The sequence below is a fragment of the Eumetopias jubatus genome, unplaced genomic scaffold, assembly GCF_037043125.1.
Source record: "Eumetopias jubatus isolate StellerSeaLion01/CBP00866 unplaced genomic scaffold, mEumJub1_p1.0 scaffold_3, whole genome shotgun sequence".
Lineage (NCBI taxonomy): Eukaryota > Metazoa > Chordata > Mammalia > Carnivora > Otariidae > Eumetopias > Eumetopias jubatus.
Window position 1 is genome coordinate 193,773,884 of NW_028274809.1, and position 16,235 is coordinate 193,790,118.

Consider the following 16,235-nt stretch of genomic DNA (forward strand, 5'->3'; position numbering starts at 1 on the left):
AGGCAGGTCCCCGCCTCGAGCCTCCCGAGAGAGCAAGGCCCTGCCACAGACACGTGGCTCCAGGACTACCTGTGGCCTCCAGAGCTGGCAGAGGACAGCTTCCTGGTGCTGTAGTCCCAGTGGCCCCAGCGGAGGGGCCCCCAGGAGTCCGGGACGGCCCGAGCTCAGGCTAGGATGAGGCCGCTCCTGCGCCCGAGGGAGGGCGGGAGGGAGGGAGCACGCCTGGGGCGCTCCGCGGCGGCCTCTGAGGGCCCGGCGCACAGGTGCTGCTCATGGACCAGCACGGGACCCGCAGCACCTCCACGTCTCAGAGGAGACATCAGCCCGATTCAGGAACGGAGGCTCAGGAATGAAGCAGCTCTTGCCGCGCTGGAAGGAAATGGGGCCCGATGCCCAGGGGTCTGTCTGATTCGAGAGTGGCTGCTACGGCCGTGGCGTCCTGGGGAATCCGCAGAACGCCCTGCTCCGGTGCCTGCAGAAAGGGCCAAGTCCCTCGCTGACCAAGAACAATTTCCCAAGCAACTACTGAAAGTAACAACGAGAAATTCCAGAAGGATCAACAAAACCCGTCCTCCCCTAGGGACTAATGCTTCCACTTGGAGGTCGAGCTGGAACTCTGCAGAAAGGAGCTGGACCGTGTGGCTCCCACACCAGAGTCGAGCAGAGCGTCCGGCCTCCGCTGTTTTGCAGAGGGTCGCGCCCACACGCCCTGGAGGCTGGACGCCCATGTCTGTCTGGTTGGGGTAACCGATGGGGCCCAGGACGGTCCTGGTCGGGACAGGAAGCCTGGCATCCTGAGAAAGCCCTCCACGACTGCCAACCCTGGACGGAGGGTCACCCCAGTTGGCGGCCTGGGCTCGGGACGGCAGGTGCCCCTCCTCCTGGTCATCCCCCCGAGGCTGTCCGGCTCACCCGGGAGGCCAGGCCCCCGGGCTAGGTGTCCGCGGCAGCCCCCTTGAGGGTACTCACGTCCACACCCCAGATCCTCTCTCTCCCTGGAGTTACTACCATGGCACGGCTTTCCAACCAAGTCCATATGCCGAGTCCAGCTGCCGCGCTAAGACCCAGGGGCCTCGGGGTTCCCAACAGCACTTGAAGTGCACGCAGCTGATACAGGTCCCAACACCGCCGTCTCCTCGCAGGAGCCCCCACTCCGCAGAGGCAGCTGTGCTGGAGGGACTGGGGGCTTCCCGGCAGGGATTTCACGCCGCCCCTCCCCCCGGGTTTGGGAGGCGAGTCCTCCCTCCCCCACCCCTCTACCCTGCGTGGAGGCCAGGACTTTGCCCGCCACCCCCACCCCGGAATGTCAACAGACCGTGTGACGCCACGGGTCTCACCATGGTTTCCCGGGCGGGTGAGCTGGCCCTCCTCTGCCTTCTCCTGGGCCTGCAGGGGTCTCCAGCCGCAGGTATGTCAGGGTGGAGGGGTCCCTGTAAACCTGTGTGAGGGGCCGCTGACATCCGTGCCTCCCACAGCCCACCTCATGGTGGACACTGCTGCAGCTGGCGGCTCCCATGTGGTCTGCACCCAGGATTCCGGCTCAGGGGTGTGGGGTGGGATGCCCCCTCCCGCTCTGCTCTCCTGGTTCTCGGTCGGCCAGTGCCAGGGACAGGGTAGGGACACGGCTGTGACCGCAGACACCCCACCACCATGGTGCTGAGGGGCCTAAATACGGAGATAGAGGGACGCGATTTATAAGCGGTCCCTTGGAGACTTATGGGTCCGGCGGGGCGGCCGTGGTTGCGACACAGTCAGACATTGTCCCACGCCAACAGCTAGCCTGGGATGGGACGGGGCGCCGGCCCGATTCCTGCAGGTGCCCAAAGGACAGCACCTCCGCTCCGGGGAGGGCAGGGCTGCCTTTGTCCTTCCTCGGGGCAGGAAGACAGTACTGGCCAAGGGTCGTCCCCCACCCCGCCCGGCTTTCCCTGACTCCCCACAATTATCAGACTTGCCTCTGGTTCCCGAAGGCTGTCTGGTGCACATTTGCTGTCTTCAGAGGGTAGAGAGGGTAGCCCGCCTCCAGTGGGTGTAAGCACCCCCCACCCTTGAGTTCTTGGGTTTCCCTCAACCTCTCCTTCCAGACCAGGCGGGCCCCCCAGGAATACACACGCGCGAAGCGCTGTCGTTGTAAAGCAGAGAGGTGGTCCCCTCGGCCTCGCGGCCTGGGAGCTGCCCCCCCCCTTGCCCCGTCCCCTCCTGCGAAGCCTCCCCACCGGACACAGCCCTTCCTTCCCGGAAGCCGAGTCCGCGGGTCTCCAGGCTGCACTCACCTCTCCTCTGGGACTCAGTTTCCCCCTTGCTCTTGCCCCTCAGTCCTGGCTTTGCTCCCACCCTGCCCGGCCTCTCTTGCAGCCCAGCTGCTCCCACACAGCCCGCCCCCAATGGTGCAGTCTGCCCCGGGGGCCCCAGGGGCTTTCCCAGCCTCAGCCTCGGTCTCCGTACGGTTGTCCCCGACCTCTGTGACCTCGTCTCCATCACCTGGTCCTCCCTTAGCATGACGTAGTCTGCATGTCTGCCTGGGTGTCCTGAAGAAACCTCAAACCCAAGGTGTTCAAGCTGGTCCCATTCCCCACCTGAGTGGCCTTGGGTGAGCTCTAAACCCACCCACCCTGTGTCTCATAAGCAACATGGGGCACAGCTACCTGCAAGAAGCTACCAGGGTCACTGTGAGAGGCTGGCTGGAGGCAGCAGGCCAGGGCCTGGAGAGGGGCCCCAAGGACACCCAAGCCCCTGCGCTGGGGTCGGGGGGCAGGTGCACAGAGCTCAGGGCAGAACTGGCTGCGAGAGTCAGGTACTCTTGCGGGGGGGCAGAGCCGTTCGCCAAGATGGGACCAGGACGGGAAAAGCAGAGGCCCAGGGGCTGGAGGGGGGGAGGCCAGGCCCCCGGGCAGCTGTGCATGCGGGTCCCTCCGTTTACAGGGAGGTGGCCTCTAGAGACCTGGAGCTCGGGGACATGTGCAGCTTCTGGTGGTTGGAGGGAGGGCTGAAGTGGAAGTGGGGTGGCTGGCTCGGAGCACCTTGAGAGCAGAAAACCCAAACCTGAAGGGTATCAAAAGTCAAGGGCTGGCAGCAAACAGCGGGAAGGAGGACCCGGGAGGGAGGACCCAGGAAGGCCCCGGCAGCCAGACAGGGGGTGTCGGGGGGTCAGCGTCAGCCGGCCTCCTGCCCCAAGAAAGGCCCACGAGGAGCCTGCACTGCTCCACCCGGGTCCCGGGTGGCCTTTGCTTACGGTGGGCATGGAAGTCAGTGTAAGCATCTCCATGGAAGGTGAGGAACGTGCCTTCCAGGAGGGAGAGGCTGGGGCGCCTGGGGGGCTCAGTTGGTTAAGCGACTGCCTCCGGCTCAGGTCATGATCCCGGGGTCCCGGGATCGAGTCCCTCGTCAGGGTCCCGGCTCAGCGGGGAGCCTGCTTCTCCCTCTGACCCTCCCCCCTCTCATGGTCTCTCTCTCTCTCATTCTCTCTCTCAAATAAATAAATATCTTTAAAAAAAAAAAGAGGGAGAGACTGTGGTAAAGCAGAGCAAGGGTCCGGGTTGGTGGGGCAGGGGGACAGCAAGCCACAGGGACGGGCTGGAGCTCAGGGAGGGCTGGGGAGGATGGCCCGGGTGCAAGAGACCCGTCTCCCCGCCACCGTGCCCGGCAGGCCTGTCCTGGCTCCTCCCGTGTGGCCGCAGCAGCCTCGCCTCCACCGGAGCCGCCCCTCCCCAGCCACCCCCCCAGTCCCTGGTAGGACCCCCACACAGTCAGCCCACCACTTGCCACGCAATATCCCGGCTGCTAGGACGCAGCGGGCACATATTTTCATTATAGAAGTTGATTGTACACGTTTTGAAACAGAATAAGTTCTAATCCCCAAAGTTAATTTTTTATGTACATTCTTTCACTAAGTTACATCTGCATATATATGTGGATTTTTACATTTTAGTGACAGTATGTGTGATTTTATTATCTTACTTCATTTCATATTACGTCTTCTGAAACGTTGCATTTCGTGGCGCGGGGACGCCGTCACGGACTGGCTCAGATTGCTGTGGCCAGGCTCTCCTTACGGCGAGGTCTGCGTGCCCGCCTCTGAGTCCTTCCTTAGGATAAATTGCGAGAAGTGAGGCGACCGGGCCGGAAGGGATGAGTGTGTGAAGTCTGAATATAATGAAGGTATTTCCGCACGCTCGCACACAAAGCTTGTGCCATGCTGCTGTTGCCGGCCAGGAAGCCCTGCCACCCGTGACTCGGGGACAGGACATGGGTGGTGGTGGCGCTCATGGGACTCCCATCTCTCAGTCTTCCTCACCCAGGAGGAGGCCCACAGCGTCTTGCACAGGCAAAGGCGCGCCTACTCGTTCCTGGAGGAGCTGAGGCCCGGCTCCCTGGAGAGAGAGTGCAGGGAGGAGCTTTGCTCCTTTGAGGAGGCCAGGGAGATCTTCCAGGACGCCCAGAGGACGGTGAGTTCGCCCTGCAGGGGGCGCCCTCCGTGCCGTGGGCCCCTGTGGGTCCGTGCGCCCAGGCTCGCCACACAGGGTGCGCACGGGTGGCTCCGGCAGGCACAGCCCTCGACGTCCGTGTCACCCGGGCTCTGAAGGACAGCTTCACTCTGGTTAGTCGGCGCTCCTGCAACGCCCCAGCCGCCCCACCCGCTCCCAGGGGCGTCCCCCTCTCTGCCACACCGGGCGCCCCAACTCTGCATCAGAAAATATCGTGTGAACAGCACGCTCGACGGGTCCCTTGCCTTCCCAGGGAAGGTCCCCGAGCCGCAAACTGCCCGCGCGTTGGGGAGGCACCGCTGACAGAGCCGCCCTCAGAGCGCCGGGCCTGGGCGAGCCTCTCACGGCAGCGCCCGCCTGCGGACGCCTCCTCAGGAAAACTTGTGTGAGGAGACCCTTAGGGAGCCACCACAGCCTCCACATGCGCGAGGCCCGATGCAGAGAGTGGGCTCATTGCTCTTCTCACTTTCTGAAAGAGGAATATTCGAGTTGTACCACAGCCCTTCCAACTCCTCCAACGGGGGCGCCCCTCCGATTGTGGGGAGAAAAAACCACACTTCCCCTCACAGGACGTCTCACACTTACAAGACACGTACCTCACAGGGGACATACACTTCACCCATGGGACACACACCTCACACTCACAGGCTCCCTCACAGTCATGGGACACACACCTCACACTCACGGGACACTCACTTCATGCTCATGGGACACACATCTCACACTCACAGGACACCACCTCACACAGGACACACACCTCACGCTCACAGGACATACACCTCACACAGGATACCTCACACTCAGGGGACACATACCTCACACTCAGAGGATACATCACACTCACACTCACAGGACATACGCCTCATGCTAACAGGACACACACCTCACATTCACAGGACACACACCTCACGCTCACAGGACACCTCACACTCACAGGACACACACCTCACACAGGACACACACCTCATGCTCACGGAACACACACCTCACGCTCACAGGGACACCTCACACTCACAGGACACACACCTCACGCTCACAGGACACCTCACACTCACAGGACACCACCTCACACAGGACACACACCTCACGCTCACAGGACACCTCACACTCACAGGACACCACCTCACACAGGACACACACCTCACACTCACAGGACACCTCACACTCACAGGACACCACCTCACACAGGACACACACCTCACGCTCACAGGACACCTCACACTCACAGGACACCACCTCACACAGGACACACACCTCACGCTCACAGGACATACACCTCACACAGGATACCTCACACTCAGAGGATACATCACACTCACACTCACAGGACATACACCTCATGCTAACAGGACACACACCTCACATTTACAGGACACACACCTCACGCTCACAGGACACCTCACGCTCCCAGGACACACACCTCACACAGGACACACACCTCACACTCACAGGACACACACCTCACGCTCACAGGACACCTCACGCTCACAGGACACACACCTCACACAGGACACACACCTCATGCTCACGGAACACACACCTCACGCTCACAGGACACCTCACACCCACAGGACGCCTCACACTCATGGGACACACTTCACACTCAACAGGAGGCAAGCCTGTTTGAGGCAGAGGCTAACATGACCCTTTTCAGGTACATTGAGGATGGTCACTCCTTGCATTTGTGCACTACTTGGTTTTTCAACACATGCCCCACAGTTCTCCTCTTACTTTATTCTTACAGCAGTCCTGGGTTTCAGCTTGCTTGGCCAGAAGTTTCCTCAGGAATCAGTTTTATTGGAGCCCTTGGCATCCACTGCCGCCTCCTCCTCCTGTCACACATGTGTGTGGATTTCCTCCTCATCACCAGAGCAGGAAACCGAGGCTCAGAGAGCACATATGTCCTGTCCCAAGTTCACTTCTTGGAGGTGGCAGAAACTCAGGAACTCTGAAGTGGGAGAGACGGAAATTTGTGACCTCTGGTGGCCTTAGCGATCTGGGGTGGAGGGGTTAGGGTTATAGGAACAAACCTCCTCCCCCTGGAAAAACTCACCTCATCCCCAAAGGAAGAGTCTGGCTTCCGGAGCCCACCTCGAAGGGCCGCAGGTCGGAAGCCCCCCGCCCCCCGCCGTTCAGCCCAGCTCCCAAGTCCAGTCTGTGGACACCGTATGTATGTGCCTCTGGTGGACGTGTCTCACTCTGCTTCCTCTTTGTTCCTCAGAAGCAGTTCTGGATTTCTTACACCGGTGAGTTGGTAAATGGCCCATTTCCAGCCCACCCACCAGCCCCTCTCCTCAGCACACTAACACCGAGGCACTCCACAGATGGGGACCAGTGCGCCTCGAACCCGTGCCGGAACGGAGGCACCTGTGAGGACCAGTTCCAGTCCTACATCTGCTTCTGCCTCGACGGTTTCCAGGGCCGGAACTGTGAGACAAGTGAGCCATCCCACAGTTTGCAGACAGAGCCCCCAGCAGGCTGATGGGCACGGCCTGCTCCACCGCCAACATGAGAGCCTTGGTTCTAAAGGTGCTCGTTCTCAAACTTGGTCGCCCCCTATCCATTCTGGGAAACCTAAAACCCTTGAGTTCCCAGTGCTCGGAGATGCAGATACACCTGGAGAGAGCCCGGTGAGGGCTCCGCATGGCTGCCCAGCTCCCAGTCGAGACAGCTAGGAAAACCGTATCTTCCCTTCCTGCTATTACAAAAGGGTGAGGTATTTTTTCACCTTTTGAATATTAAAGTATTGCAAAGTTCAGGGGTTCCTCAGACCATCTGATATACTCAAAATTACAGCTTATTACAGTGGAAGGATACAGAATAAAGTCAGCAGAGGGACAGGTATGAGCTTCCCATTGTCCTCTCTCAGTGAAGTACCGTGAACAGCCTTCCATTCTCCAAGAACAATGTGTGACGAGACTTAGGGGGTGTAACCTCCACCCCAGGAAGCACACTGAGCCTCCTTATCCAGAGACTGTACTGGGATCAGTCATGTAGACATGGCTGACCTTAGTCTCCAGCCCCTCCAGAGGTGGAGGTGACACCGTGTGGCCCAAGACCCTACCATGAATCACATTGTTAGACCATCCAGTATGGGCCAAAGCCCCCAGGGAAACAACATTCTTATCAGGCAGATTAAATTAAAAGTGTCCAACTTCACCAGCCCGGGTGTGGAGGTCACCGCCTAGGAGCTCTCTGGGTGAGTTCAACCCTTTACCGTACAAATGTACATTCTTATACCCAAAGTGCTTTTCTGGGCCACAACCACCTTCTGCTCTAAGCAAACCAGAGGCCAGGGAGAGGAAAGGCAAAACTAAGGGATGAGGTTTCTGTCAGTTATCTGGGGTTGGAAAGCCTCAGTATCTTTGCCTGGCCTTTTATGCTCAGGAGCCCTGGTGTGAATTCCCCAGGACCGTGATGCTCAGGAGCCCTGGTGTGAATTCCCCAGGACCATGATGCTCAGGAGCCCTGGTGTGAGTCCCCCAGGACCGTGATGCTCAGGAGCCCTGGTGTGAGTCCCCCAGGACCGTGATGCTCAGGATCCCTGGTGTGAGTCCCCCAGGACCATGATGCTCAGGAGCCCTGGTGTGAATTCCCCAGGACCGTGATGCTCAGGAGCCCTGGTGTGAATTCCCCCAGGACCCCCCATGGTCCCCCCCCCCGGGGGACCATGATGCTCAGGAGCCCTGGTGTGAGTCCCCCAGGACCGTGATGCTCAGGAGCCCTGGTGTGAATTCCCCAGGACCGTGATGCTCAGGAGCCCTGGTGTGAGTCCCCCAGGACCATGATGCTCAGGAGCCCTGGTGTGAATTCCCCAGGACCGTGATGCTCAGGAGCCCTGGTGTGAGTCCCCCAGGACCGTGATGCTCAGGATCCCTGGTGTGAGTCCCCCAGGACCGTGATGCTCAGGAGCCCTGGTGTGAATTCCCCAGGACCGTGATGCTCAGGATCCCTGGTGTGAATTCCCCAGGACCGTGATGCTCAGGAGCCCTGGTGTGAATTCCCCCAGGACCCCCCATGGTCCCCCCCCCGGGGGACCATGATGCTCAGGAGCCCTGGTGTGAGTCCCCCAGGACCGTGATGCTCAGGAGCCCTGGTGTGAATTCCCCAGGACCGTGATGCTCAGGAGCCCTGGTGTGAGTCCCCCAGGACCATGATGCTCAGGAGCCCTGGTGTGAATTCCCCAGGACCGTGATGCTCAGGAGCCCTGGTGTGAGTCCCCCAGGACCGTGAACCTCAGGAGCCCTGGTGTGAACTCACTTCCAGGCCAAGCCTTCCTGCTGGGGTCCTGGACAGACACAGTGAGCTAACACTGTGTTCCACATTGTAGCACTGCCCTTCAGAGTCAGGAGGAATGTTCCTCATCTCCATCTCTCCGAGCCAGGGGTCAACCCTGGCCAGCTCACGGGGGCAGGAGGGCCTGGCTGTAAAACCAGCTCATCTGCCTGGCCTCTTGCCAGCAGGTCTCCCCTCTCAGTGGACACTTTTACTGTCCCCAGGGGCCTTTTGCTTTCCATGGGCCCTCCCCAGCTCCCATCAGCTGCTGGGAGGGGGGCACGGAGGCCCCACGTGCCAGTCCTTTGTCCCAGCTGGCTAAGCTGCTCAGACGTGGGACCATCCCAAGCCCAGGTCACCCTTCTGGATGAAAGCACAGAGCCGACTGGTACCTGGCTGTCCCTGCAGCAGCAACTAAGCACCACGGTCATGCAGAGCAGGGGCTGGCCTCCCCCTGACCGGCAGGGGCCCCTCTCAGTCTGTCCCTTTCCTGTCCTCAGACAAGAAGGACCTGCTGGTCTGTGTGAATGAGAATGGAGGCTGTGAGCAGTACTGCAGTGACCACGCTGAGGCCGGGCGCTCCTGCCGCTGCCACAAGGGGTACGCGCTCCAAGACAACGGGGTGTCCTGCGTACCCACAGGTAATGGGCCCTCAGGGCTCTGCTCTACTTCATTCCCGAGGAGCAGCCCCCCGTTGCTGCATGGCCACAGCCGTCTTGGGAGGGACGAGAAGGGCAGGATGGACCTTGTACCGGCCCAGGCCCACTCGAGAACAGGCCACGGTGGCCGCGCGCAGGACAGAGCCCTGGGAGCAGCTCCCTGGAGGGTGCGGGGCCGCCTGCCGGTTCGCAGCAGGCCCAGAGGAGCTGAGCGAGGCTCTGCCCGCCCCGCCGCAGGTCCCTGGGCTGGGAGCCATCTCCAAACAGTCTCTCCTCCAGCCCAGGGACCTTACTGGGGAGACTGAGAGCTCAGAGTGTCCTCCATACGGCAGCGCCGCTGCCCAAGGGCTGCTCATCCTCCTCAGTCAGTTAGGCAGCGTGTCATTCCGCTGGGAAACGAGCAGAGCCCAGCTTCCAGAGGGGGGACCTCTGTTCCGGCAGGAGCCCCAGGCCTTGCCGGCCCAGTAGCTCCCACACGGGTGGCCCTGCCCGGGCAGCCCTCAGACCCCACCCCCCACAAGCTCGTTGTCAGGCATGAACCCCCTACCCCCTCAGCCCGGTGACTTGCTTTCTACAGTGGAATACCCATGTGGAAAAATTCCTGTTCTGTTGAAGAGAAATGGCAGCAACCCCCAAGGCCGAATTGTGGGTGGCCAAGTGTGCCCCAAAGGGGAGTGTCCTTGGCAGGTAAGGCTCCGGGGCCCCCAAAGGGACAGGGGGCGGTCAGCTGCTGGACCCCAGCCCCAAGTCTCCCCTGCTGGTGCAGGGCACTTGCTCCTCCTTGTGAAGCCCCAGCTGCCCGCTCCCCTCTGTCCTTCCGGATGTCAGCTCAGCTCCGGCCTCCCCTGTCCCCTCGCGGCTGTGGGCCTCCCTGCTCTCCACAGGTGAGGGAACCGAGGCCTCCAGGGACAGACGGCCCAGGCAGGTTTGAACCCAGCCCAAGCCCATCACTACCTGCCTCCGGAAACTGATTCTGGAGCTGCAACGTGGCCTCCTATAGGTGGAGGCTGTCCCCGCACGTGGGCAGGTGTGTGGGGCCACCTGTGGTCTGGTTCCTGTAGGAAATGCAGAGCCTCAGGCCCCCAGACCCACTGGGCCAAAACCGGCACCTCACAAGAGCAGGATGTGTGCACTCGGGTGTCCGAGCCCGACCCAGGGACCCTCGGGGACCCTCGGGACCCTTCGGGGGGGGGGACGCCCGAGGTAAACTGTTGAGTTTGCAACGTGTGACAACCTCACTGGGGACAGTGGAGGCTCCCTGCTCACCCGTGGCCTAACCACGGTTCCAAGCAGCCCGGTCCTCCCGCTCTGCTGCTGCCTCAGGAGCCTCGGGGCCTGCCCGCCGGCCTGCCCCCGCCCCATCCCACCTCACGCGGGTAGCCGGGCCTGTGTGGGGCCTGCGTGGTCCGCGGTCCACTCCTCAGCTTGGCAGAACCCCGCGTTTTGGTGTCAGAGGGATAATGCGAGCTGGACACGTCCGAATGGGACGGCCGTGTTCAGTGTTCAGCAGAACGCCCGGAATTGGCCGCACCTCTGCGCGGCAGGGGAGGGGTGATGGGGGTGGGTTTCTGTGTTTACAGCAGAGAGCCCTGGGAGGGCTGTCTGGGCAGCTGCAGCAAGCACACCCTCCCACCCGCGTACAGGACCCCCCAGTGCCATTCACCCCCACCCCCGGGAGAGAGGGCCCCCTCGCCCGTGTTACGGGGGGGAGGGGACTGGGGCCCATGGAAGCTCAGGCCCAGATGCAGCCGAAACAGCCATCCCAGAGCCGTTGTCAGCCAGGCTGGCTGATTTTCGGGCACTCATGTCCTGCCTTCAACAGGCAGGGGCGTGTCTCCAAGCCCCAAGCAGCTGTTCTCACCTGCTCAGGAGGACTGGCCTCTGAGGGGCCCAGCAGCCGCCGGCTCAGGGGAAGAGGCGGCACGTCCCTGGCACCCTTGGTCCTGCTGTCCATGCTCAGGACATCAGGCCTCCGACGCGCTGACCCCACATCCAGTCTCTTTCCTCCCTGGTGGATCCGCCTCACCACGACACGTGGGGCCCTGCCTCGCCCTCGGCCAGGCCTCCCTCTGGCCTTTCAGTTTGTCCCTGTCTGCAGGCCGGCCGGCCAGAGGCTCTGGCTCCTTCCACAGCCGTGGCAAAACCACCGCAGGACAAATGTCTCCCCGGAGCCTCACTCAGGCCCTGCTCAGCACCCTCCTTGCTTCTAGGAAGAAGAAACAGGAGCACGTATGGAGGGTTTGCTGTGTGCCAAGAATCGCGCTGGGCGCCTCAGCTCGCTACCTCTTGCCCCCCACGTGCCCAGAGCACGACCCTGGGCCAGCCTTCGCAGACTGAGCATGCTGGGGCCAGCTTGGGTGGTGATGCTGGGCACGCGGGGCCACCAGCAGCCACATCCCGTGGTCGGGCTGGTGTCCGTGAGCTCTCCGCGGCCATCGCTAGCTGGGGAGGTGGGTCCCCAGGGAAGCGTGCCGGGGCCGTGAACTCTGTGTATTGTGCCCGTCCAGGCTGTCCTGAAGGTGGACGGGGCGCTGCTGTGTGGAGGCACCCTGCTCGACACTGCCTGGGTGGTCTCTGCGGCTCACTGCTTTGAAACAGTCAAGAACTGGACAAACCTGACCGTGGTACTGGGTAGGTTTTGTGGTTCCTCCGCCCGCTGAGAGTGGTTTGTGAACAGGACTGGCTTCCACAACCAGATGAGCATGTCCGGGCAGACCCCAGAGTCCCCGGGGCCCACAGTGGCCACGGTCCCCCGGACTCTGTCCCACCCACAGAACGTCTCAGGGGTGGTGATCTCCTCCCATCCCACTTGGGCCAAGAGCCTCCTGGGTCACGTGGGCCACGGCGTGCGCCCTCCGCCTGGTGGGCTATGGGATGCTGGGCACCCCTGGGGAGGGGGTGGGCAAGACTGGGGCAGTCGGGCACCCCTCCTCACGCACCCTCAGCACCCCAGATTCACCCCCGGGCACACTCTGCGCAGAGCCCAGTGGGGGCCGCCTGGGGGCGCTGCTCCCGCCAGCCTGGGGCTGGACACAGTGCCTGTCTGCCCCAAGAGGAGGCTGTGGGGCAAGTCGTGAGCGGTGCTGGTCCCCTGCAGGCGAGCATGACCTCAGCGAGGATGAGGGTGAGGAGCAGGAGAGGCACGTAACCCGGGCCATCATCCCCGACAAGTACATCCCCCGCAAGACGAACCATGACATCGCCCTGCTGCACCTGAGCAGGCCCGTGACCTTCACCGACCACGTGGTGCCCCTGTGTCTGCCCGAGAAGGCCTTCTCCGAGAGGACGCTGGCCTCTGTCCGCTTCTCAACTGTCAGTGGCTGGGGCCGGCTGCTGGACAAGGGCGCCACGGCCGTCCAGCTCATGGCCATCGACGTGCCCCGGGTGATGACCCAGGACTGCCAGGAGAAGTCACGCAGGCGGGAGGGCTCCCCCACCATCACCGAGAACATGTTCTGTGCCGGCTACCTGGACGGGAGCAAGGACGCCTGCCAGGGGGACAGTGGGGGCCCGCATGCCACCAAGTTCCAGGGCACCTGGTACCTGACCGGCATCGTCAGCTGGGGGGAGGGCTGTGCGAACGAGGGCCACTTCGGGGTGTACACCAGGGTCTCCCAGTACACTGAGTGGATGCGCAGGCTCATGCGCTCCAGCACGACCCTAAGAGGCCTCCTCCGGGCCCCACTGCCCTAGCCCCAGGGCCAGCGCCGGCCCCAAATAAAGCTGCTGCCAGTCCCTCCCTCAAACCTGGAAACACCCTTGCAGTTCCTGGGGTGGGAGGGCGTTGGGAGACATGGAGACAGAGACGGCTGGCCAGGAGGGAGGCACTGCTGCCTGAGGGCCCCACACCCATGGGCTGGCCCCGGGGTGCATGCTCGGTGTGGCCTCTCTCTCCCATACAAGCATGTCAGCTTCCCCTCACATACCCTGGAAGCACCATCCATTCACTTCGGTGGCTATCCTTCCGGATCTTTCTGTTTATGTTGCTTCTACCATAAATTGGTAATGGCACACACCCTGCGCGCACATCAGGGGCTGCCCGCCATCCGTGGCATGCCCACGCTCACCCCGCTGAGGCCCTGGCACTTGTGCTGGGGCCGATCTTACTCTCGGGCTCACAGTGCCCCTGTGACGAGCCTTCCTCCATGGAGGCTGGTGTTCAAATCCAAGAGCACCCTGATAGGTTCCCCAAACCCTATAGAACGGGGTGTTCTCTTCCTGCCAAGGTCCTGGTCTATAACCCCATGTTCCTCGGTCCCGTCCCATAAGCGCGATCAGGGGAAGGACCTGGTGACATTTTTATCAAATGCTTCAGGTGAGTGTGCAGCTTGCTCAGCCTAGTCACATAGGCCATGGAGGAGTTAGAAACAAGCCGTCCATGCGGGGAGCTGATGCAAAAATGGGCCCCCAAACGCGGCCAGGTGGCTAATACATCCTGCGGGCACCTCGCCCCCTTTCGGGACACACTCGGGGGGTGGTGCCTGGAGCACCAGCAGTGCTCAACACCGGTGCGTTTGGGCGTCAGGACCTGCTGGGCTGAACGGTCAGGCCGTGTCCAGCACAGGGCGGCCCAGGGGCCACACGCTCCGGCCACCGGGTCCGTCACCTGGTTTTGTCAAGGTGTTATCGGGACACGCCGCCCAGAACTGCAGCCCAGAGCTGTTAGGACAGAGACCATGCTCTGCCCCCAGACGCCGACGTGTCCACCCTCCAGGCCTTGACACAAGAGGCTTGCCGCCTGCCCAGCCTGCCGCCGGCCCGGGGCTCAGCGACCGGGCAGGCAGGCACGATGTTGTCCCAGACGGGCTCTGCCTCCTGCCCCTGGCCAAGCCGCTTTCCCGCTCTGAGCCGTGGATCCTTGTCTACGAAAAGGGAGCCTTGATGCTGGTCGCCAGGATGGGTCTTGAGCACGTAAAAGGAGGCTCCTGGGAGGGCTCCGTCGTGTCACGGCTGGGGAAGCCGGTCTGCAACCTCTGGGGTCCTCCGCTCCGCGGCTCAGGCTGCAGACACTGAGGGGAGTTTCCGCATCAAGATTCAGGAGCTGGCCCACCCCTCTTCCTGGACGGAACAGGGGAGGATGGGCTGAAGGGCTCCCCCAGGAGCCCACCCAACCGCACACGGGGTTGCTGGCTCTGCCTCGGTCTCCCCAGCCGTCAGTGGGAACTGCCGCAGCATGGGTGCCCGGCAACACCAACACCATCCCTAAAGGCTGGCGCACCTGGTGTGCGCGGACGCGGCCGGCTGCCGACCTCCTCCCTCCTTCCATGCGTGGCTCTCGTGTCCTCTCCCAGCCCCGGGGGGTGGGAGACAGGGAAGGGCTCACCCCGGACCCAGTCCCCCCAGCAAGCTGAATGCACCAGAGACAGGCTGTGTCACCCCTGCAGCCTGTCCGCGGGGCTGGGCTCTGCGCATAACGGCAACCGCCCCACAGACCAGCCCTGGCCCAGCGCCTTCAGTCTGTCAGGCTCCGCTGAGCACCTACTGTGTGCCGGACACCCCTGGAGGCGCTGGGGACAGAGCGGGAACAAACAGACACAGTGAGGCTGGGCGTCCGTGGGCGTTGGTGGCCACTCACCACATGCAGAACGTGTCAGCTGTGGTGGGCGCTGTGGCGCACGGTGCAGTATCTCTGTCCCTGTCCCTGTCTCTGTCTCTCTCTGTCCCTGTCTCTCTCCCTCTCTGTCCCTGTCTCTGTCTCTGCCCCCCACAAGGGGCCCTGCACCCAACGCGCAGCCCTCATGCCTCCCTCCCTGGCCTGACCACCGTGGGGTGAGCTGCTTCCCACTGGCACAGACCTGAGCTCTTCCTGGTGCTGTCGTGTGTCCTGAGGGGACACAGCCCTGGTTTTGGGACCTCCCCGGGGTGAAAGCCAAGCAGGTGAGCATCCCACATTCTGCGGGCAGTGAGCCGGCCGTGTGCCCTCTATAATTCCCTGCCCTGAAGGGGCTGTGGCTGGGCCGCGGGGTGGCCGGTCTCCCCTCCACTGCCAGTGGCCTTGGTGTACGAAGGAAGCAGACGCACTGCGAGCCCCTCCCCAGTCGGGTGTGCGAGGCAAAGCCCGGTCAGTGGAGCTGGGCCCCGGCCTGCGTGTGCACCTCCAAGGCGCCTCCATGGCTTAGCACCGGGGCTGGGAGGGCTGGCCTGGGCGCAGCCCCTCCCGGTCCCAGGCTGACGCGTCTAGCCGGCGGCACGGGCCACGCTGGGCAGGGGTAGTCCACCCAGAGGTATGTGCAGCAGCCTGTGGCCCAGAGGGACACGCCTGCCTCCCGGAGCCTCTGGACTTCGGGGGGGCTACCAGCCTGACGCGCAGGCAGAACACAGGACAAGACCCCCTGCGACGGTGGCGCTCCGCACACCGCCGGATACCACCTGGAGACCGAGGCCCCAAGCCGCGCCGCTACCTGCAGTCCTGGTTCGAGCCCCACGTGTGCGTCAGATGGCCGTGGGCTGATGCTCTCCCCCTGGAGGACAGACAGGAAACGACCCTTGGCTCTCATCACACTCGTGAGGACGAAACAAGAGCAGACAGAACATCTGGAAACGATGAAATGACGCTTTTATTGTCCCCTAACACTCCCTGTGCCCCTCCAGACGCAGTAGCTGAGGAGGAGGAGGCCCGCCAGGACCTCCCCAGCGCTGCAGGGGCAGGGCGGCCATGGCCCCGCGCGGTCACCTGCCCCCCGGCCCCCTCGCCGCCCAGGCTCCAATCAGGAGGCAGTGATAAGAGAAAGACGACCAGCCGCCTGGAGCCAGGGTGACTGAACCTTGCCCCGGAGACCTGTCACAGCGGGACGGACGCGCTGTCCTTGGCCACACC

General features: G+C 62.6%; 1 protein-coding gene across 1 annotated transcript; it reads left to right on the forward strand.

The window, feature by feature from the left end:
* Positions 1–1,335: 1,335 nt before the first annotated feature.
* F7 (coagulation factor VII) lies at positions 1,336–13,111 on the forward strand. The gene is made up of 8 exons (XM_028087381.2): positions 1,336–1,408; positions 4,285–4,445; positions 6,706–6,730; positions 6,809–6,922; positions 9,260–9,400; positions 9,996–10,105; positions 11,926–12,049; positions 12,516–13,111. The coding sequence occupies exons 1-8, from the start codon at positions 1,339–1,341 to the stop codon at positions 13,109–13,111; spliced, it is 1,341 nt and encodes a 446-aa protein (XP_027943182.1). The 5' UTR covers positions 1,336–1,338.
* The last annotated feature ends 3,124 nt before the right edge of the window (positions 13,112–16,235 follow it).